Source organism: Saccopteryx leptura, chromosome 2, assembly GCF_036850995.1.
Source record: "Saccopteryx leptura isolate mSacLep1 chromosome 2, mSacLep1_pri_phased_curated, whole genome shotgun sequence".
Classification (NCBI taxonomy): domain Eukaryota; kingdom Metazoa; phylum Chordata; class Mammalia; order Chiroptera; family Emballonuridae; genus Saccopteryx; species Saccopteryx leptura.
Genome location: NC_089504.1, coordinates 383,001,819 through 383,023,051, shown reverse-complemented (window position 1 = coordinate 383,023,051; position 21,233 = coordinate 383,001,819). Strand labels below are relative to the sequence as shown.

The 21,233-nt window shown below is 49.4% G+C and overlaps 3 protein-coding genes across 6 annotated transcripts in view; all 3 read right to left on the bottom strand.

Moving 5' to 3' along the window:
• Positions 1-7,767, bottom strand: part of CABIN1 (calcineurin binding protein 1) — a 155,902-nt gene extending 148,135 nt beyond the window's left edge. For both annotated transcript variants that reach the window (XM_066365493.1, XM_066365494.1), the window contains exons 1-2: positions 7,416-7,767; positions 718-794 (exon numbers count right to left, since the gene is read on the bottom strand). In XM_066365493.1, coding sequence (XP_066221590.1) covers positions 718-720 — 3 coding nt within the window. In that variant the 5' untranslated portion in view covers positions 721-794; positions 7,416-7,767. The remainder of the gene's footprint in view (positions 1-717; positions 795-7,415) is intronic.
• Positions 7,768-10,228: 2,461 nt separating this feature from the next.
• On the bottom strand, positions 10,229-11,583 carry LOC136393853 (D-dopachrome decarboxylase). Its single transcript, XM_066366503.1, has 3 exons — positions 11,393-11,583; positions 10,887-11,062; positions 10,229-10,473 (listed from the first exon to the last, which is right to left on the bottom strand). Exons 1-3 carry the CDS (start codon positions 11,498-11,500, stop codon positions 10,401-10,403), a joined length of 357 nt encoding a protein of 118 aa, XP_066222600.1. The 5' UTR covers positions 11,501-11,583; the 3' UTR covers positions 10,229-10,400.
• Positions 11,584-14,717: 3,134 nt separating this feature from the next.
• Positions 14,718-20,125, bottom strand: LOC136392830 (glutathione S-transferase theta-3-like). 3 transcript variants are annotated; one of them, XM_066365492.1, is made up of 5 exons: positions 19,868-20,125; positions 18,480-18,567; positions 17,759-17,909; positions 15,683-15,859; positions 14,718-15,381 (listed from the first exon to the last, which is right to left on the bottom strand). In XM_066365492.1, exons 1-5 carry the CDS (start codon positions 19,977-19,979, stop codon positions 15,235-15,237), a joined length of 675 nt encoding a protein of 224 aa, XP_066221589.1. In that variant the 5' UTR covers positions 19,980-20,125; the 3' UTR covers positions 14,718-15,234. The 3 variants fall into 3 exon arrangements, with proteins under 3 accessions (XP_066221589.1, XP_066221588.1, XP_066221587.1); XM_066365491.1 differs by having other exon boundaries at positions 14,719-15,352; positions 15,683-15,829; XM_066365490.1 differs by having other exon boundaries at positions 14,722-15,352; positions 19,868-20,124.
• Positions 20,126-21,233: the final 1,108 nt, after the last annotated feature.

Sequence of the window (21,233 nt, the reverse complement as noted above, 5' to 3'; positions counted from 1 at the left end):
CTCAGAATATAGAGAATGAATAATAAATGATCTAGTAAAAAAAAAGTGTTAGATAGGACAAGGGTCTCAAGGTCTGGGCCATTCCCTGATAAATGTTAAATGCAATACAGTATTTTGCAGACCAGATGTAAACAGGATGAGCTTGACAGGAACTCAATTGATAATATAGCAAACTGCAAAGAATAAATTAACAAATAACTGACCAAATAGTGTATATAAGCAATGACTAAGCCTCCTTTCATGAGACAGCTTCAGCTATTAATCCTGTGTCCTTTACTTGCTGCAAGTAATAAAACCACCTTGGAACAACATTGTTCTTGGACAGAGCACCCCAAGCGGCAAACCCCTTGAGTTTAGTAACGGAAGGACCAGAACATGTCTGGGGAGATCATACCAATCCATTCCGGGAGCATGTCCTGGGTACTGTCCACTGCAAAAGGAACAGAGGCTAGAGATACCCAGCAATGACCCAACATAGAGGAAGACTCAGGAAGTGGAATAAGATTCCAACAAAATGAGTTAACTTTGTCTCTTTCTAGCAACCATGACAAGGTTCATGGTTGTGCCAACTTCAACAGGTCAAGTTGTGCCAACAGGCAGGAGAAAGGCTACCCCATAGTGAGAGTCTTTAGGGTCCTCTTAGAAAAATGCCCCTCACCCCAGGAGTTAAGTAACAGAACAGTGACACCAGCAAAATAGGCAAGCATCAGTTCTTACCATACTTGAGAGCTTCAGCACTACCGCTCAGCACAGCTTCCCATCTCCTGTGGAGGCTGCACCAGTCCACAAGTCTCCTAGAGAGGACACAGACAGACCAAGGGAGGGTCCATGAAGAGCGAAGAATGTCACAATACCAGGGGCCCACCAGGAACCAGTCTCCAAACCCATGATTCTCCCCAGCTCTAGCCACATAGGTTGGTGAGTGACTGACTGGGGACAGCTGTGTGGTCTGTCACACAGGGAGCCCTTCAGTCCCTCAGCTTAAGCATGTGCCCTTGCAAGGCAAGGCACCAGGTGTCATGACACAGAAGAGTGAGACAAACTCCTGTTCCCAGGGTTCACTGCTCAGCAGACACAATGGATCTATAAATAATTATTTTTTTCAAAAGTTGCATAAAATAAAGAGAAGCAAAGCAACATCTAAGGGTGGAGAAGAACAATTCATTAGAAGGGATCAAGAAAGGTAAGGGAGTAGAGTAAGCCCTTGCTTCAGCCTCCAGAAAGGGACAGCACAGCAGTGGACTGTGGTGAAGCAGAGGCAGGGAGAGCGGGGTGGCAGACAAACAGGGGCCAACAAGGGGCCTGAGAGCAGGGGTGGGTGTGGAAGATGGGAGGGTGCTGTGCCAGGGAACCAGAACTTCATTCCGTAGTAGAGAATAGGGGAACCACTGTGAGTTTTCAGGAGGAATATACCATCTTTAGAAATATTGTATAAAGAAAAAAAATTAGTGCTGACAGACAAGTTTGAAATCTGCAAAAATGACAGAATTGGTGAAGATGTGGAGAAATCAGAACCTCATACACCAGATGGGAATATGAAGTGGTGTAGCCACTGTGGAAATCCGTCTAGTGGTTCCTCAAAATGTCAGACAGAAATTCCACTATTTGGTATCTACACAAGAAAAATAAAAATGTCCACACTAAAACTTGTTCACTGTGTTCACAGCAGCATTATTCGTAACAGCTGAAAAGTGGAAAATCCCAAACGTCTATCAAATGATGAGTGAATAAATAAAATGTAAGTACGTCCATACGATAGATTATCATTCAACATAAAATAGACTAAACTGACTGATTCACACTACAACATGGATGAACTGTGAAAACCTTACACTAAATGAAAGAAGTCAAGTCATAAAAGCCACATATTGTCTAATTTATATGAAATGTCCAGAATAGGCAAATATATAGAAACAGAGAGTAGAGAGTGGGGGAGAGGGGCAAATGGGTAGTGACTACTAGTGGGTATGAGGTTTCTTTCTGGGATAATGAAAATGTTCTAAAACTGTGGTAATGATTACACTCTCTGTGACTACACTAAAAACTACATCTGACGCATGTGAACTGCATGGTATGTAAATTATGTCTCAATAAAGCTGTTATTAAACAGAGATGCTAGGAACCTGGAGGAGCAGTGGCAGTAGGGATAGAGGGGACACATTCCAGGAGGTACACTCACAGTACTGGACACCTGGGAGGCTGGGAAGAGCTGCAGTGATTCTGACTTGAGGAGCTGGATAGGAGAGGGCACCAATAAACAAGCCAGGGAGGATAGGAGGAGCCAGAAAAGTCCCATCTGAGAGGCTGGCAGAGGCCCTGGAAGGACCCAACAGGCAGTGGGAATGGACGTTAGCAGACAGACTGAACACATGCTCCACTTCCATAAAATAAAATGCCCGCTACTGTTGCCAACACTGCTTACAGCAATGACTTCTAGCATGGGATTTCACAATGGGTGCTGAGCTCTCCAACGGTCTTACAAGAAAGGAAGTGCAGCCTTTTTCACAGACCAGGAAGACTCAAACCTCTCCTAGGCTGATAGCTATTTTATCTCCTAGGTTCAAACTCAGAAAACGAATGCTGTTGATTAAGTCTGAAAACTGTTTCAGCCCTGGCCGGTTGGCTCAGCGGTATAGCGTCGGCTTAGCGTGCGAAGGACCCGGGTTTGATTCCCGGCCAGGGCACACAGGAGAGGCGCCCATCTGCTTCTCCACCCCTCCGCCGCGCTTTCCTCTCTGTCTCTCTCTTCCCCTCTCGCAGCCAAGGCTCCATTGGAGCAAACATGGCCCGGGCGCTGGGGATGGCTTTGTGGCCTCTGCCTCAGGCGCTAGAGTGGCTCTGGTCGCAACATGGCGACGCCCAGGATGGGCAGAGCATCGCCCCCTGGTGGGCAGAGCGTCGTCCCCTGGTGGGCGTGCCGGGTGGATCCCGGTCGGGCGCATGCGGGAGTCTGTCTGACTGTCTCTCCCTGTTTCCAGCTTCAGAAAAATGAAGGAAAAAAAAAAAAAAACTGTTTCACCATAAGGTATGCCATGATGGACACAGTGACCACAATACAATGTGAAAAATAATAAGAGAAAAGTAGAAACTATAGCATTAAAACCCTGCATCTAGCCTGACCTGTGGTGGCGCAGTGGATAAAGCGTCAACCTAGAAATGCTGAGGTTGCCGGTTCGAAACCCTGGGCTTGCCTGGTCAAGGCACATATGGGAGTTCATGCTTCCAGCTCCTCCCCACCTTCTCTCTCTGTCTCTCTCTCTTCTCTGTCTCCCTCTCTGTCTCTCTCTCTCCTCTCTAAAATGAATAAATAAAAAAATTAAAAAAATTTAAAAAAATAAAAAAACCCTGCATCTAGCTATTATTAACAAAGAGAGAGAGAGAATAAGTGTTGGCAAGGACAGAGAGAAACCAGAACTCTGTGCATTGCTGCTGTGGAAAACAATATGGTGGTTCCTCAAAAAATTAAACATCAAGTTACCATATGACCCAGCAATTCCACTTCTGTGTATAATACCCAAAATTGAAAGCAGAATCTCAAAAAGATATCTGCACACCCCTGCTCTTGGTAGCATTATTTACAAGAGTCAAAAAGTAGAAGCAGGCCCTGGCCGGTTGGCTCAGTGGTAGAGCGTTGGCCTGGCGTGCAGAAGTCCCGGGTTCGATTCCCGGCCAGGGAACACAGGAGAAGCGCCCATCTGCTTCTCTACCCCTCCCCCTCTCCTTCCTCTCTGTCTCTCTCTTCCCCTCCTGCAGCGAGGCTCCATTGGAGCAAAAGATGGCCCGGGCGCTGGGGATGGCTCCTTGGCCTCTGCCCCAGGCGCTAGAGTGGCTCTGGTCGAGGCGACGCCCGGAGGGGCAGAGCATCACCCCCTGGTAGGCAGAGCCGGGTGGATCCCAGTCAGGCACATGCGGGAGTCTGACTGTCTCTCCCCATTTCCAGCTTCAGGAAAAAAAAAAAAAAAAAGTAGAAGCAACCCAAGTATCCATAGATGAAAGAATAAACAAATTATGGTATATCCAGATAATGAAATATTATTCAGACTTAAAAAGGACATTCTGACACATGCTACAACATTGGTAAAACTTATATTATGCTAAGTGAAATAAGCCAGTCACAAAAAGACAAATATTATGCCTGACCAGGCAGTGGCGCAGTGGATAGAGTGTCAGACTGGGACACCAAGGACCCAGGTTCGAGACCCCAAGGTCGCCAGTTTGAGCACGGGCTCACCTGGTTTGAGCAAAGCTCACCAGCTTGGACCCAAGGTCACTGGCTCGAGCAAGGGGTTACTCGGCCTACTGAAGGCCCACAGTCAAGGCACATATGAGAAAGCAATCAATGAACAACTAGGGTGTCGCAACGAAAAACTGATGATTAATGCTTCTCATCTCTCTCCGTTCCTGTCTGTCTGTCCCTATCTATCCCTTTCTGACTCTCTCTTTGTCTCTGTAAAAGAAAAGAGAGAGAAAAAGACAAATATTATATGATTCCATTTATATGAGGTATTTAGAATAGGCAAATTCATAAAGATGGAAATGGAAAGGTGGTTACCAGGGACTGAGGGAGGGGAATAGGGAACTATTGTTTAATGGGGAAAGAGTTTAGTTTTGCAAAATGAAGAGTTCTGGAGAAGATGGTGGTGATGGCTGCACAATAATGTAAATGCACTTAATGCTACTGACTGTATAAACTTAAAATAGTTAAAATAGGAAATTTTGTTATGTATATTTTACCACAATTTTAAAAAACCTATAGGTAACAAATCAATAGAATAAGAGTTTCCACCTGACCATGTGGTGGCCAGTGGATAGAGCGTCAGACTTGGATGCAGAGGACCCAGGTTTGAAACCTTAAGGTCGCCAACTTGAGCATGGGCTCACCAGTTTAAGTAAGGGGTCATTGGCTTGAATGTGGTCATACACATGACCCCATGGTCGCTGGCTTGAGCCCAAGGTCGCTGGCTTGAGCAAGAGGTCACTCACTCTGCTATACCCCCTGCCCCGGGTCAAGGCATATACAAAAAAGGAATCACTGAACAACTAAGCAGCTACAACGAAGAATTGATGCTTCTCATCTCTCTTCCTATCTGTCTGTCCCTATCTGTCCCTCTCTCTGACTCTCTCTGTCTGTCAAAAACAAAAAATAATAAAAGAGTTTCCAATAAAGAAAGTTCAATATGTTTTCAAGGTACAAAATGCTATTCCCAATAAAGTCTCTGCCAAAAGGTGAAAGCAACCCAAGTGTCCATTGACAGATAAATGGATAAATAAAATGTGGTGTATACATACAGTGGAATATTATCCAGCCTTAAAAAGGAAAGACATTCTGCCACATGCTACAACATGGATAAAACATACATTATGCTACATAAAATAAGCCAGTCACAAAAGGACAGATAATACATGATTCCATTCATATGAGGTACCTATATTAGGCAAATTCATAGAGATAGAAAGTAGAATGGTGGCTGCCAGGGCTGGGAGAGGGAATAATGGGAAGTTAATTTTAATGAGACAGAATTTTAGTTTGGGAAGATAAGAAAACATTCTAGAGATGGATGGTGGTGATGACTGCACAACAGTATGGATGTACTTAATGCCATGGAACTGTACACTTAAAAATAGTTAAAATGGTACATTTCATGTAAAGTATACTTTACCACAATTTTTCAATAACCCTGAGGACAAAAGCCTGATAGAAAAATGGGGAATATATATGAACAGACAATTCAAAAAAGACATACAACTAGCTTTCAAACATAAAAATAAAGTTCAGAGGCCTTGGCTGATTGGGTCAGTGGATAGAGCATCAGCCCAGCATGTAAACGTTTCTGGTTCAATCCCTGGTCAGGGCACACATGAGAAGCTACCATCTACTTCTCTTTCTCTCTCCTTTCCCCCTTCACCTCTCACAGCCAGCGGCTCGATTGGTTCGAGCATCGGCTCCAGGCGCTGAGGGTTGCTCGGTTGGTCACACTGTCGACCACAGGCACTGAGGATAGCTTAGATGATTTGAGCATCGGCCCCAGACAGGGGTGGCCAGGTGGATTGGGGTCGGGGTGCATGTGGGAGTCTGTCTCATCATCTCCCCTCCTCTCACTTAAAAAAAAAATTCAAACTCACAAATAATTAAGAGACAAAATAATTTTTTTTTTTTATTGATTTTAGAGAGACAGAATGGAAGGGGAACAGAGAGAGAACAGGAGGGGAGTGGCAGGGAGAGATGTGGGGGGAGAGAGGGAAGAAGGCAGGGAGAGAAAGATGTATTCATTTGTTGTTCCACTTAGTTATGCATTCACTGGTGCTTCCCATATGTGCCCTGACCTGGTATCCAACCCAGCCTTGGTGTTTCGGGACAATGCTTTAACTGACTGAGCTAACTGGCCAGGGCTGAGAAATAAAAATTTAACAGTACTGAGATAACATTTCTCACCCATCACACTGGCAAAAATTATAAGGTATGACAGCACACTCTGTTGGTGAGGTTATGGAGAAACAGGCAATGTTCTCATCCATTCCTGGTGGGAATCCTACTTGGTATAATCCCTCTGGAGGGGAACATGGCAATTACAAACCCATCTGTCTTTCAACCTAGCAATTCCACTTCTAGGAATCTGCCCTGAAGATGTACCTCCAACAATATGAAATTACATACACACAGGATCATTCATCACAGCGGTTTGTAATTGCAAGACACTGCAAGCAACCTAAATGGCCATAGATATTTGAGTGGATAAATAAACTATGGTACATCCACAAGAGGAAGTAATATGCCACTGTAAAAAATTAATAAGGGCATGCACGTAGCAGCATTATTCATAATAACCTAAAAATGGAAACAAACCAAATGTCCATCAATGGCTAAATAAAATGTGGTATACCCAAACAATGGAATATTATTCAGCAATAAAAAGTATGAACTAACAACCTGTATGAACCAGGAAAATGTTACGCTAAGTAAAAGAAGCCAGTCACAGACTAGCTATTGTATGTTTCCATTTACATGAAATGTCCAGGATAGGCAAACCTATTTAGACAGATATAAATAATTTTACATTTACAATAAAAGTTTGCCAACCTCAAACGAAACCATTCTAAGGATATTTTAATTCAAACCAGTTATGAAGCACACAGAAGGCATGGAACCTTAGCTGCACGGAATCCCACCATCTGGGTTACAACCTTTAGTAATCCTGGCCCCAAAGAGGTAAGTGGCTCCCAAAACCACTTGTGCAGACACCTAAGAGAGTAAGTAAGTTCAACTACCTGGTCTGCCTCCTCCAGGGTGGCACTGTAGTCAAAATTTTCAGTCTGGAGTCGAGCTGACCCACTGGTTGGGTGAGTGACTTTGAATAACTCACTGCACCTCTCGGTCTGTTTCCCTTACCCCTGTAAATGGTGGTAATAGCACTCACCTCGCGGGGCTGCAATGAAGGTGAAGTGAAAGGACGCCGGTCGAGGCTTTGCACCTGGCAGACGGCGAATCAATGGTGGCTCTTGCCGTTGTTACTGTGAACCACTCCCGAGGCCGGAGCTCGTTCTAGGTACCCCAGGGCGGCGGCAAGAGACGTAGAATGGTCCGTGGGGCACCCGGAAAGCCCGACCTCGTCTCTCCCCTTCAACCGCTTCTGTTTTACCGACTGCGTCCGCACCAGCCTCGGTCCCGCCCCCAGTTTAGCAGACCCGCTCCTCAACCCTGAGGGCCGCCTCTAAACCCGCGGCCCAAGAATTCACCAGGCGTCTCCACGGCAACTGCCAGTTCTCCAGACCCCCGCTCCGCCGGCTGCGCGCCTGACAACAAGGCGAGCTCCCATTGGCTCCAGTGCCGGCTTCGCCAGCCAATCAACGAGGGCGCACGCGCCGCTCGGCTGCCGACCAGCTAGCTAGAATGAAGCGGGCGACCTTCGGAACCGCTCGGAACGGGTTGGCGCTTAGTGGTGACCGATCCTGGATTTTGGCTTCAGTCCTCGCTTTTCTGAGGCTTGGAGCGCCAGCTCGCAGTCGGACTTTGGGCTCCACAACTTGTAATACTTGGGAAGCGCTGAGCTCGGTGCCTGCCCCCCAGCAGTCGCTAAATGATCGCAGGTGTTATTGTTACTACCTGGCAGGTGCTCTGAAGGCAACGGAAAGTTGGGGAACACTTCAGAGAGAACCAGAGGAACAACAACATTCTCCTTCATATTACCTGTACCTCATCTCTTCTGAAAAGAATTGGAAGCCCCCAAAACAATCAACTATTGAAACAGAAAAGAAAGAAAGAAACCAAGACCCGGCAAATGAATGTCCAAGGAGGGAGTGACAATTTCAAAGCCCAACAGTGGGTCCAGTGTGGAAAGATTTCTAACAAATTCTCTGCCTGAGAGAGGTTACTCTCTTGGGAGCTAAGCAGTTTAGGAAACAGTTTCACACTGTGGTTGAATGTTACGGCTTTCTCTTTAACCTCAAAGACAGTAAAATCATGAAGAATTCAGTCAGTTCAGTACAGTAAACCTTTACTGATATGCCAGGAGTTACAATAATAAATGCTTCACCCACATTGATCTTGAGAGTATATATAGGCCCTGGCCCGTTGGCTCAGAGGTAGGGTGTTGGCTGGTGTGTAGAATTTCCGGGTTCGATTCCTGGTCAGGGCACACAGAAGCGACCATCTACCTTTCCCCCTTATTCTTCCCCTCCCGCTATGGCTGGAATGAGCAAGTTGGCCCTGGACACTGAGGGTGGCTCCATGGCGTCACCTCAGGCACTAGAATAGCTCAGTTGCCAAACAATGGAGCAGCGGCCCCAGATGGGGCAGGGGGGGGCAGTTGCCAGGTGGATCCCAGTAGGGGCGCATGTGGGAGTCTGTCTCTCTGACTCCCTGTCATTAAAAAAAAAAAAAAAAAAAAAGTTTAGCCTTGGGAGGGGGCAGTGAGCTGAAGCATAAATAGATGGTTTCAATGGATAACATGCAGGCTTGGATGTAGCTCCCACCCCTAAATTGTACCTTGACAGATGATCTGGAATGAGTTGAAAAAAGATGGGAAGGGTTGCCCAAGCAGTAGGGAGCTGTGTGGCAAGGGTTTGGAGGTGAGAAACTGTGCAGCCAAGCAGGAGCCACAGGCAGCACAGTATTACCATGGGGCAAAGCTCAGTTTCAGTGTGGAGAGATAATGCTGGAGAAGGGAGAGGGGCCAGTCCCACAGCAAACAGATGACATCACTCACTAGAGTGGTGGTAAGAGTTTAAGGTGGAAAGACCAGATAGGAGGCTGTTGTTGCCTTACGGTTCTGGCAAGGGTTAGGCCTGGATCCCTCCCATTCATTCATATGGGAAGCAAGACACCTATCTTGGCAGAAGAATGAGTCCAGAAACAGTTGGGATAGGTTGCCAGGGGAAGGAACTCCATGAGAGAGAGGAAAGGGGAGAGGAGAGAAAGGAAGGGAGAGAAGCATCAACTTAGTTGTGCATGCATTGATTGCACCCTTGGGATCAAGTCAACAACCCCAGTTCTTTGGGTCAAGGCTTTATCCACTGTGCCACTGACAGGGCCCAACCTCTACCTTTTAATGAGTCCTTAGCAGAGGTCTGGTTCAAACACAGCAGGGAGACATGTCCCTATGGAAACTGACTATATTAAATAGTGAGACTGAAAATCTGAATTTGATATTTTACTGGTGCATGAAAGACAAGGGTGATCAAATGTTTAACTGTGTCCAGAAACAGTTGTCTGTACTGTGTTTATGCTCTAAAATGTGAAAGCATGATATGGTATTGGGGGAGGGGAGGAGATCCCATTCATTCAGTTTCTAATGGCAGACACTTTTCCAAGTTTGCCATTCTGGGATATAGATTGTACAAGGTACACAGACAGCTAGAGAATTCTGAGCAAGACTCATGTGAGAAGATGGGAGTTTGGGAATGCCTGTCTTCCCTGCCAGGCACAACAGTCTATGGGCAGGGAACTACCTAGGCCAGCCCAGAATAAAGACAGGAACATCTGGTCAACAGTCTGCAGGAAGCCCCAGGCTGTCAACACCCCCTACCCCCCAGCAGCCTGCACATGGGCATGTAGAACCGGGCCTCCAGGCTGAGCCCTCCATCTTCCAATTTGAATAGCCTAAATACATGAAACAGAAACCCTGAAGACAGGAACTATCCCATCTTCCAGGTTCCCTAAGGTCCCCACCTCATAAACCAACCCCACTGCCCAGGGTGGACCAGAATGCCTTGGTGGGATAAAGAAGTCATGTTTGAAAGATGAAGCTCTCTTCATTTATTTAGCATGAAGAAGAGGATTGTGAGGTCACAGGCATGTCAGCATGTGAAAGTGCCAGAAGATGGTATCTACCAGGCCCTCTGCCAGGAGACCTCTTTGGAAGAGGTGGCCAGCTCACAGATGTCCTGGATGTACTCCGTGTCAATCACAAAAAAGTCATGACCGTCCCTTTCTTCCCAATCTGCCAGGGCTCAATGGGGAAAAAGCGGATAACAATCCTTAGGGGGACAGAGAAAAAGATGTCATTAGCTATGTGGCCAACACCTCGTATTGCAAGACCCTTAGGCACCATGAGCTCCCAGACCAGCCTGCCTTAGCCTACCAGGTATTTTGCAAGCCTGCCTCACTCCATTAGTGTTCTCCCTCCAACAGGGCAGTGGGAATGTCAGGGGCAGGATGGTGGTTATACATCAGCCTTGCTCACCCAGAACTACACTCGGCCAGAATTTCATTCAATTCTGCTAAAACTCTAAAGGTGAACCCACGACCAGGGGCCCTCCCCCAGAACACTAGACATTTCTAGAGTAAAGTGAGGAATTTACTTTTTTCCCTTAGGAGGGGCCCTGACTTGAAATTATGTCCCCCGGTCTCGTAGCAGTCCCAAGAGTGTCCTCTTCCTACCCCTACGCACCGGTCTTGGCTCAGTTGCAGCTCTTTAGTGAGGAACTCGAAGAAACGGGAGCTGTGGCCGCGGTTGTCCTCGGCCGTGCCCACCACACCGATGGAAGAGACTATAAGCTGCACACCGGGCTCCGCCGAGCCATCAACCACCATGGCAAGGCCGGACCGCACCGTCACGTTCACGCGCTGAAGGGCACAAAAAAGTTTCGCCTAAAGTCAGTGCAAGCCAGACTGGTGCTGAGGACAGGGAAGCACGGAATTGGAGACACGGAGACACGCGGGCCACACGGAGTCAGGGCTAGGGGTATGGGACGGGGTCCTGGGAGGTCACGTCGGAGTCATGGCTGGGGAAGACGATACTGAGCAGACACGGGGGATGGGACCGCGAGAGGTCAAAGCTTGGTGAGTGTCCCTGGGAAGGGGGGTCAGGGTCACCGTGGGGAAGTCGGAGAGTGGAAAGAGCCCGACCCCTGGTCCATCAAACGCCCAGCCCGCTGCTCCCCGGCCCACGCTCACGTTCTCGGGTTTGCCCAGGATGGCGGCAGTGGCTGCGCAAAGCCGCTTCTCCAGCCCCGCAGGCACGCGGCCAGCGGGCAAATTTGTGTCCAGCTCAACGAACGGCATGTCGGGTGGGAAGGCGTGCGAGCTGCAGCCTCGGAGAAACTGCAGAAACCAGACGGTGTACCCAAGACTCCGGACTGGGGAACAGGGCGGGGCGCCACGGAAACCGGGCTCTTCATTGGTTCTGCAGGCACACAGCGCCTCCCGATTGGCTACCTAGGCTGCACCGGCCTCAGCTGACAACCTTCGTGGGATCTGGCGCAAATTTCCGGAAGTCGTATTGCCCGCTGGCCAGGTGTAACCCTCTCTGGCAACTAGGCATTGGCAGAACCATGGGCGGGCCCCCACGCCCCCGCCCCGCCCCCGCCACACTGGCAGCGGTTTTCCGTCTCGTGTGGCTTTCCAAAGCCCCGATCTTCTCCTGCCTAACGCATTTATTTTTTTATTTTTTTTTTACAGAGACTGAGAGAGTGATAGATAGAAACAGACAGACAGGAACGGAAAGAGACGAGAAGCATCAATCATTTTTGTTGAGACAACTTAGTTCATTGATTGCCTTCTCAAATGTGCCTTGACCACGAGCCTTCAGCAGACCGAGTAGAGTAATCCCTTGCTCCAGCCAGCGACCCGGGGTCAAGCTGGTGAGCTTTTTGCTCAAGCTGGAGACCTCGGGGTCTCAAACCTGGGTCCTCAGCATCCCAGTCCGACACTCTATCCTCTGCGCCACCGCCTAGTCAGGCTGCCTAACGCATTTAAACACAGGTCTGAACACCCCCAAACACACACATACCTGTAGGGGCTTTCCCTATGATCCCCCCTAATACCGTTACATCGTCACAGAGAATTTCTAAAAATTTTAATGAGTTGCCACCACTTCAAATTTAGGCAACTTCATGTTCGATATGCAAATCTGCACTCTTGATCAGGAGACCTAGTATCACATGTGGGTTACATGTGGGACTGGGCAGCGATGCTCAGATTCGCTGAATCCCTGCTTGGCCCAGACATCTGATTTGGTGTCCTCTTGTGCCTACAGCAACTTGGCCTCAGAATAAGAACTGCCCACCAGGGGATGGTAGCCAGGTCCCAGTAGAATAACCAGCAATGTTTACAGTACCTTTTATCTTTTTTTTTTTTTTTGTATTTTTCTGAAGCTGGAAACGTGGAGAGACAGTCAGACTCCCGCATGCGCCCAACCGTGATCCACCCGGCACGCCCACCAGGGGCGAAGCTCTGCCCACCAGGGGGTGATGCTCTGCCCCTCCGGGGCGTCGCTCTGTTGCCACCAGAGCCACTCTAGCGCCTGGGGCAGAGGCCAAGGAGCCATCCCCAGCGCCCGGGCCATCCTTGCTCCAATGGAGCCTCAGCTGCGGGAGGGGAAGAGAGACAGAAAGGAAGGAGAGGGGGAGGGGTGGAGAAGCAGATGGGCGCTTCTCCTGTGTGCCCTGGCCGGGAATCGAACCCGGGACTTCTGCACGCCAGGCCGACGCTCTACCACTGAGCCAACCGGCCAGGGCCCAGTACCTTTTATCTTATAGACAAAAGGTGTTATTTAAAACATGGAAATCTGTTGGTATGGCTAATCATAGTACTATAATCAGTGTTTCAAAGTTGTTTGAATTGTAATTGAAATTATAATTGAAACTGTGTGGGTGGGTGTACATGATCAATTTCAATTACCTATCTAAAATTCTAAAAAAAAATTATTTTTTTTTAATTTTATTTATTCATTTTAGAAAGGAGAGAGAGATAGAGAGAGAAGGGGGGGAGGAGCAGGAAGCATCAACTCCCATATGTGCCTTGACCAGGCAAACCCAGGGTTTCGAACCAGCGACCTCAGTATTTCCAGGTCGATGCTTTATCCACTGCGCCACCACAGGTCAGGCCACCTATCTAAAATTCTATATGTGTGCATATTAAAAGAGGAAAGGTAGGTTGGCTGAGAGGCTGTCTGTTCATGACCTTGTCCCATTAGCAGTTTATTGGATGACTCAGAGGCTTTGAGACACAAGACAAGTAGGTTGTGACAGTCTTGAGGGGAAAGGGCAAGGACAGCTAGCAAATCAGGAACCCAGAATGGTGCATAAAAAAGACTGTGATCAGGCCCTGGCTGGTTGGCTGAGTGGTAGAGCGTCGGCCTGGCGTGCATAAGTCCTGGGTTCGATTCCCGGCCAGGGCACATAGGAGAGACGCCCATCTGTTTCTCCACCCCTCCCCCTCTCCTTCCTCTCTGTCTCTCTCTTCCCCTCCCGCAGCCAAGGCTCCATTGGAGCGGAGATGGCCCAGGTGCTGGGGATGGCTCCTTGGCCTCTGCCCCAGGCGCTAGAGTGGCTCTGGTCGCAACAGAGCGATGCCCCGGAGGGGCAGAGCATCTCCCCCTGGTGGGCAAAGCGTCGCCCCTGGTGGGCGTGCCGGGTGGATCGTGGTTGGGCGCATGCGGGAGTCTGTCTGACTGTCTCTCCCCGTTTCTAGCTTCAGAAAAATACAAAAAAAAAAAAAAGACTGTGATCAAGGTTACAAGTAGGCCTGAGGGAGCAAGGCCTCTCAGCAACACCTGGAGGACCAGGAAATAACCTGGGACTTCCCTCCCTTCAAGGAGGTTCATGCACTAGCCTATATTCCACAGTAGGAGAAAGCATCACTCCAGAGACCCAGGAAAGAGGCCAGTCCTCTGACATCTCTTCAGAGTCAACTCCAATCTCTGACATGTGCTCAGCCCAGGGTGCATGGAACCAATTTCCTGCCAGGACAAAAGGAAGCAAGCACTAGGACTGAAGAGCCTGGGCTGGAGAGGTCAAATTGTCTTCCTGGAAAAGTAACATGGTGACAAGTGCCAAAAGATGGGGAAGGGAGCCTAAGGGGAGTACCAGGCAAAGAAGGTGAGGAAGAGTCCTGTAAACAGAAGAATCAACATGAGCCAAGGCCAATAGGCTAAGGCTTGGAGAGGGAACCTGGAAAATGATGGGTTACTGTGTGCAACCAGCAGCAGGGGGAAGCCTGGAGGTGTAAGGGCAAAGCCTGAATGCAAAGTTCAATGACCTGACCTCAAGGCAGGGAGGCAAAAAGTTTCAAACAGAGAAAGGACAGGGTCAAATATGTATTTACTAAAGTGCTTTCCAGAGGTCAAGTGAAAGTTGGAGTGGAAGGGGCAAGAGTGGAATAAGGAAACAGACAAAAGAAGAAACACAGGCCTGATGTATGGAGGAACTTGGGGACCAAGACTGTTACAGGGTGTCTTTTACTCACGGCCAGGGAAAGAGGCAGCTCTGTCTCTTTATTTTTTTATTTTTTTATTTTATTTTTTGTATTTTTCCGAAGTTGGAAATTGGAATGCAGTCAGACAGACTCCTGCATGCACCCGACCGGGATCCACCCGGCATGCCCGCCAGGGGGCAATGCTCTGCCCTTCTGGGCCGTTGCTCTGTTGCAACCAGAGCCATTCTAGCACCTGAGGCAGAGGCCACAGAGCCATCCTCAGCGCCCGGGCCATCTTTCCTCCAATGGAGCCTTGGCTGCAGGAGGGGAAGAGAGAGACAGAAAGGAAGGAGGGGGGGAGGGGGGGAGAAGCAGATGGGCACTTCTCCTATGTGCCCTGGCCGGGAATCAAACCCAGGACTCCTGCACTCCAGGCCGACACTCTACCACTCAGCCAACCGGCCAGGGCCTTGTCTCTTTATTTTGACAACAGTCTCCATCATCTGCTGCAAGCCCCGTCCCTACTCAATGCAACAAAACCTGTATCAAGGGCTTCAGCTTCTCTTTCATGGCAGTGTCTGCTGGAGGCAGGTCCTTGGCCTTCATGACAACTTCGTGAGCCTCCTGGAAGAGGTCCTTCCCCACCGCAGCCTCCACGCGCTGGCGCCAGGCGGCCAGCTTGGGTCGGCTTTCAAAGACCTGGCAGCCGGCACTGACAGGCTATGGGAAGAGGGAGCCAGGTGGAGGGGCTGGCCATGGTTGAACACAAAAAACATGACATGGTTTAGGGATCCCTCAGGTGGATTTTCTCTCCTCTGCCCCATGTGTGAGAGGCTAGGGGTTCTCTCCCAGGAGACATTGAGAAGCTCCTTAATATCCCTGCAGGGTGGGGTTTTAAAATCCCATTTTACAGATGAGGACACTGAAGCACAGAGGAGGAAGTGATTGACCTAGGGTGCCACAGCTAGAAAGGGCAACATGAACTAGTACATTGGCTCCCTCCCAGGACACCCCAATCCCTAATGGGCCACCCCACCTAATGGCACTCACATGCATCAGCTCTGTAATGGCCACCAAGTCAGCCATCGAGATGAGGGGACCAGCTAGGAAGTCTTCATCCTTTAGGAACTTGTCCTCAAGCAGCTGCAGGCACCAGTCAAGCTCGGCCAGAGTAGATGCCAATGTCTCAGGGGGCACCTGTTCACCCAAGATCACAGGGCACATCATCTGGTGGGTGGGCAGGCAGGAGAGGGCTGAGTTTCTGCTCAAAGCCAAGCCTGGTTTCTCTCCTCATCTAATTTATCTAATTATCAGTTCTTCAGATTTCTCCTTGCTCCTGCCTACCCCTTTCCACCCATTGCCACCAACTGTCCAGGCCTCATCTCCTATTCACACAAGGACAACCTCTGCCTCTCCCTGGGTCCTCACACAGAGCTGCCAGGAGGACCTTTCTGCAATCTCAGTCTGCCCATATCTTTTCCCTGCATAAAGCCTTCCATGGCTCCCACTGCCCTCACCACAAAGGCCTCACCACCAGGCCCTCACCAGTGTAGCTGCCATCCTCCCCCACGTTCCACCTCCTACCACACCTAGACTTCTCAAATGGGAATGTACTGGTGATCCCTGTGGAATATGGTTCAAGTGCACATTCCTAATCAGTATGTTTGGATGGTGCCTGATACTGTGTTTCCAACAAGCTCCCAGGTTATGCTGACGCTCCTGGTCTGTGGACCACCACACTTTTGAGGAGCAAAGGTCTACACTCACTCTACTTGACTTCTCTCCACTCTGCACTCAAATGCACCAGGCCTCTGCCCCCACCAGCTTGAGGGGACTCCTCCCCCAGCACAATGAGGATACTTTTAAGGCAATGGAAACCTACCTTTTGCCAAATGGCCCTTCAAAACCGTGCTACCCTGCCTGCAGCAGAGTATAAGCCTGCTCATTTCACGTTCCCTCACATACAAAAGGCACCCACTGTGTACCAGCACTCTACAAATAATTACTCAGGGTACACATTTCAAAAACACTTGATGAGTAAATATGGTACACATGTGCTGTTTTAATATACATTTGCTTGAGTTTTACTGAAGTTAAACATGTTTCCATCCATTTATGAACCATTTTTCTCTTTCCACTAAATCCCTGCTGGCTTGCTTTGCCTATTTTCCTCCTGTGTCTCTCTGATGGGTTTCTAAGAGTATCTTAAATATTAAAAATGTTACTTCTGCCTGACCAGGCAGTGGCGCAGTGGATAGAGCATCAGACTGGGATGCAGAGGACCCAGGTTCAAGACCCCGAGGTCACCAGCTTGAGTGCGGGCTCATCTGGTTTGAGGAAAAGCCCACCAGCTTGAACCCAAGGTCGCTGGCTCCAGCAAGGGGTTACTCGGTCTGCTGAAGGCCCGTGGTCAAGGCACATATGAGAAGGCAATCAATGAACAACTAAGGTGTCGCAACGCGCAATGAAAAACTAATGACTGATGCTTCTCATCTCTCTCCGTTCCTGTCTGTCTGTCCCTGTCTATCCCTCTCTCTGACTCACTCTCTGTCTCTGTAAAAAATAAATAATAAATAAATAAATAATGTTACTTCTTTCTAACATATCTTTGCCAAGATCTTCCCCAGTTCTTTGCTTGTTTTCAATTTAATCCTTTTTGTCCTTGCACAAAATTTCATTCTATGGGTCAAGTCAACTGGGCTTTTCTTTTAAGTCTTCCACTGTTCTTAGCCTTAGAAATCCTTGCATACCCAGAAACCTGATCTTTATTGAAATGTCTCCTCATTTTTCCCTAGTTTGACTTTTTTCACATAACACCTCTCTATCTGGAAAGTATGTGTGTAGCACAGTGAGATTTTTTTTTCTCCCCCAAAAGGCAATATTCCCAGGCAGCCTGGAAAGGGGCATAGAATTAATTTCTAGCAGTTCTGGAATTAAGGCACATTGGATAGTCACCCCTGGCTCTGCCTCAGTTTCCCCCCTGAGAAACAAGTTGGCTGTTGTCTCTGGCACTCTAGAATTTAGTGTTCTAAGGTTTCAGGTCTGAACAGAATGTTTTAAACAGAAATCACAGCCCCCTGAGCATCCTGGGAAGGGTCCCTCCCCTCACCAACCCCCAGGGCTCACCTTTTGCCACATGGCTCGAGTGCAGCTACTCCGCAGAGCTGTATGCTGCCATGCCAAGTACTCATCCACACGGGCGCGAGCCTGCAGGTCCTGTGGATACCAGTGGTCGGGGGCCTTATACTTTCGGCTAAGATACAGCAGGATGGCCACACTGGAAGGCATGGCAGGAATGAATGAGATGTCACTCATTTTTCAGCTACTCCACAGGGGCCAACCCCTGGGTAGGACAGGCCCCTTCTCCTGGCATGTTTTTCACCAACTCCTGTAGGTGGCACATTTCACTATCTCCACCATGCAGAGTAGGAATGTGAGGGTCAAAGAGGTTAGGTGACTTCCCAGAGTCACACAGCTCTACACTGAGTCATCCTACAATCTGAAGTAAGGATACCAAGTCAAAAATAAAATGTTATGGGATTTCAGAAGGGGGGATTCTCAGAGAAAGCTTCCACAAAAATGGGGGGACCAAGCATGGATACTGAAGGATGTTTCTGGAGGTACTGGATTACCATTCCCCAACACAGCCAAAGCATAAATATGACAGGAGCAACACCAGATGGCCCTCCCAGCCCTAGCACCTCTGCCCACTTCCAGCACTCTCCACCCTGGGGCTAGCACAGTTGCTCAGGGTACATAAGCCAGGATCCAGGCCATCAACAGTGAACACACTGATGACTGACTGTCCCCACATGGCCATGTAGCAGTCCAGGGACCCACCCATTACCTCTCAGCCAAGGTAAAATCCCCATCCTTCAAGGCTGGTACCTTCCTCAGGGGGTTCACCTGGGCAAAGGCATCGCTGTGGTGCTGGCCTGTGAAAGAGACCAGTGGGGCAGTGGGGAGAACCCTGAGCCCCCCAAGGTCTCTGCGTTTCTCCACTCAGCATCCAGGACCTTTCTGAGGCCCCTATCCAGGTGGGGCACCATTCCTGTTTCCATCCCCTTGAAACCTGGGCCAAGCAGCATTCTGACTTGTGCCTGAGAGAAAGGTGATTTCTTGAAGCTATACTGTACATACATAGAGTCAGCCAGTTCAATCCATGTCAGACACTACAGCTCACCTCCTGCAATCTGTCTTCCTATGCTGGCTGAGAGACTGGTCCACACCCCAGAGCTCCACCCATACCTGTCTCCAGCCCTCAGCCTATCCTTGGTCTCACTAGGAGCTCCTGCTCCATTTAGCCACCCAGCCTCCAGCAGCTCAGTTCTTCTTTCTTTCCTGTGCCAAACCTTCAAGGCTCCTTCCCCAAAGGGGGTTCCCATGTTTGACTCAATTCTACCTACCTCCCCAGCCCCAGCCAGTGCTAAGGGTATACCAGTTACTGTGCGTGGAATCAGACAACCTCAGTGGAATCAGGCTCCAGTCTAGCCATGGGCTCACTGTCGGCCTCTTTGCCCTTCTACTGAGTGGACAAAATTACCCCTGCCCAGTTTCCCTCCACAAACATCCTGTATGCCCAACCCCCACTTCAGGGAGGGCTGGAAAGACAGAGCAAGGTGACAGCGTAGCAGCTGGAGGCCCAGTCTGGGGGCACCAAAGACAGAAGGTGGGCAGGCTCAGCCAGGCAGGGGCCTCCCTCCTGGCCTGCCTAAGGGGCTCTGGATCTTGAGCTTGCTCTATTATCCAGTTATAGTCCTGCCCCCCTTACCAGATTCTGTAAATATGGAGAGGACCTAGGCAGGGGTAGGTAATAGTAAAGAAGAAACCAGATCTAGATGGAACAACCTTCTTCTCCCAGCAGATGCAGAAACTCAGAGATGGCAGTACTCCTACTAGTAAATGAGGAGGCAGTTTCCTTGTTCTCCTTAAGTGGCTATGTGAAGATACTGGGGCACTCACTCCACTTCCCCATCCTCACCCCAAACCCTAACAATCTCTACCTATCTCGCTCCCCCTTAACCTCTATTTTAAAGAATGCTTAGTTTTCACTTGGCAAAGATCGACACTTTTTAAAAATACACAACTGAAAACTGATGCTACGTTTCCACGTTGGAGAGTCTGTCTTCTTATCTGTCTGTACTCGCAGCCCGACAGTGAAGCGGCGCCGGTGGGCGGGGTCGGTCTTGCACTCAGGCGATCCAGACCCCCAAAGGGCTGCCTGCGGGGGCTCACCTTTGAGCAGATCAACGGTGCGCAGCTCGAAGGGGATGTCGTTCTTCTTGGCGAAGATGTAGACGGCGCGGCAGGGCTGTGACAACAGGTCCAGGTAGAGCTCTAGGCCCATGATGCGGGTGGCAGGCAGACCGAAGGGGAGCGGAGGCCGTGATGAGCAGACCCAAGGATCAGGACCGTAACTGGAACGGCGGAGGAACCGCCCAGTCTCCAGACGCCTGAGCCTACAGTCGCGCGCATACCCCAGCCCGAGCCCCCGATCACGCCCTCCCCTCCTATTGGATAGCTCCGGAGAACTTTGAACCAATCAGCAGCGTTGCAGATCTCCCTCCTCTTTTTTGGGCTCTGGCTGCGAGGCTCTTTCTTGGTGGGATGGCAAAGGGAGACCTGTACTCTGAGCGCATTCTCTCAGCCAGTTCACACCCCTTCTCTGGATCTCAGTGTTCACTTTGTGAAGTGGGACAGAGGGAATGGTAATGGGAAATGGGATACCAAGGGCTCTCAGCACACATCCTCAGTGAATTTAGGCCACCTCTGCCATCCTGGTAAGAGGTTGAGAAAGGAAGGAAATTGGAGTCCCTGAGAACACCAATGGAGGAGGAGAAAGGAGGGGCAGCAGTCTCCCCTAGGCCTGGTGCCCAGTGTCCAGGGTGGAGGCTGGGAAGGGTGTCTGGACTTGCTGTCTGCAGAGGCCTAATGAACATTCCAAGAAAGAATTAGCTGCTCCTCCCCAATCTCTGGAACCATATTCATTACACTTCAGTTAATCCCTCCCTGGAAGCAGAAGCCCAGTGGGACTCATCTAGAGGTTTGCACCAGGGGCTTAGAACTTCCCTACTTGTTCAGCGGGGACAACTCCCTTCAACTGTGGCCCTGGAGCTCCTAGGGCTATAATGCCCATTCTCTAAGAAAGTGTCCTGGGTTAAGAAGACCCTGCCCCCAAACTCAAGATTTAGAGAAAGCCACTGACAAGAGGATGTTACTGGAAAACCTGAGACTACCTTAGCCTCCCTGCCCCCCCCCATTCTCCCCATTTAAGAAAGCCCTATCCTCCTAGGAGAGTGCCTTCCTGGCCCAGTTCTGCAGCCCTCTCCAGGCTGGGAGGAGCCTATTCCCCACCCCCTTCAGGGGTTTGCTCTCCTCAAGTCACCTTTGACTGGATTACAGCAATATCCCTGCTTCCTACCTGGCTGCGCTCCAGTCCAACCCCCATCAGCAGCCAGAATTTTATTCTAAAACAATCTGAGCACACCACTCCTGTTCATGGTTTGCCAATCCAAGGTATGGCTCCTAAGGCTCTGAGTCCTGACCATGAAACAGTGAAATGCTCGGTCTCTCTTTGACTCCATCTTGTTCAAGCCTGCTT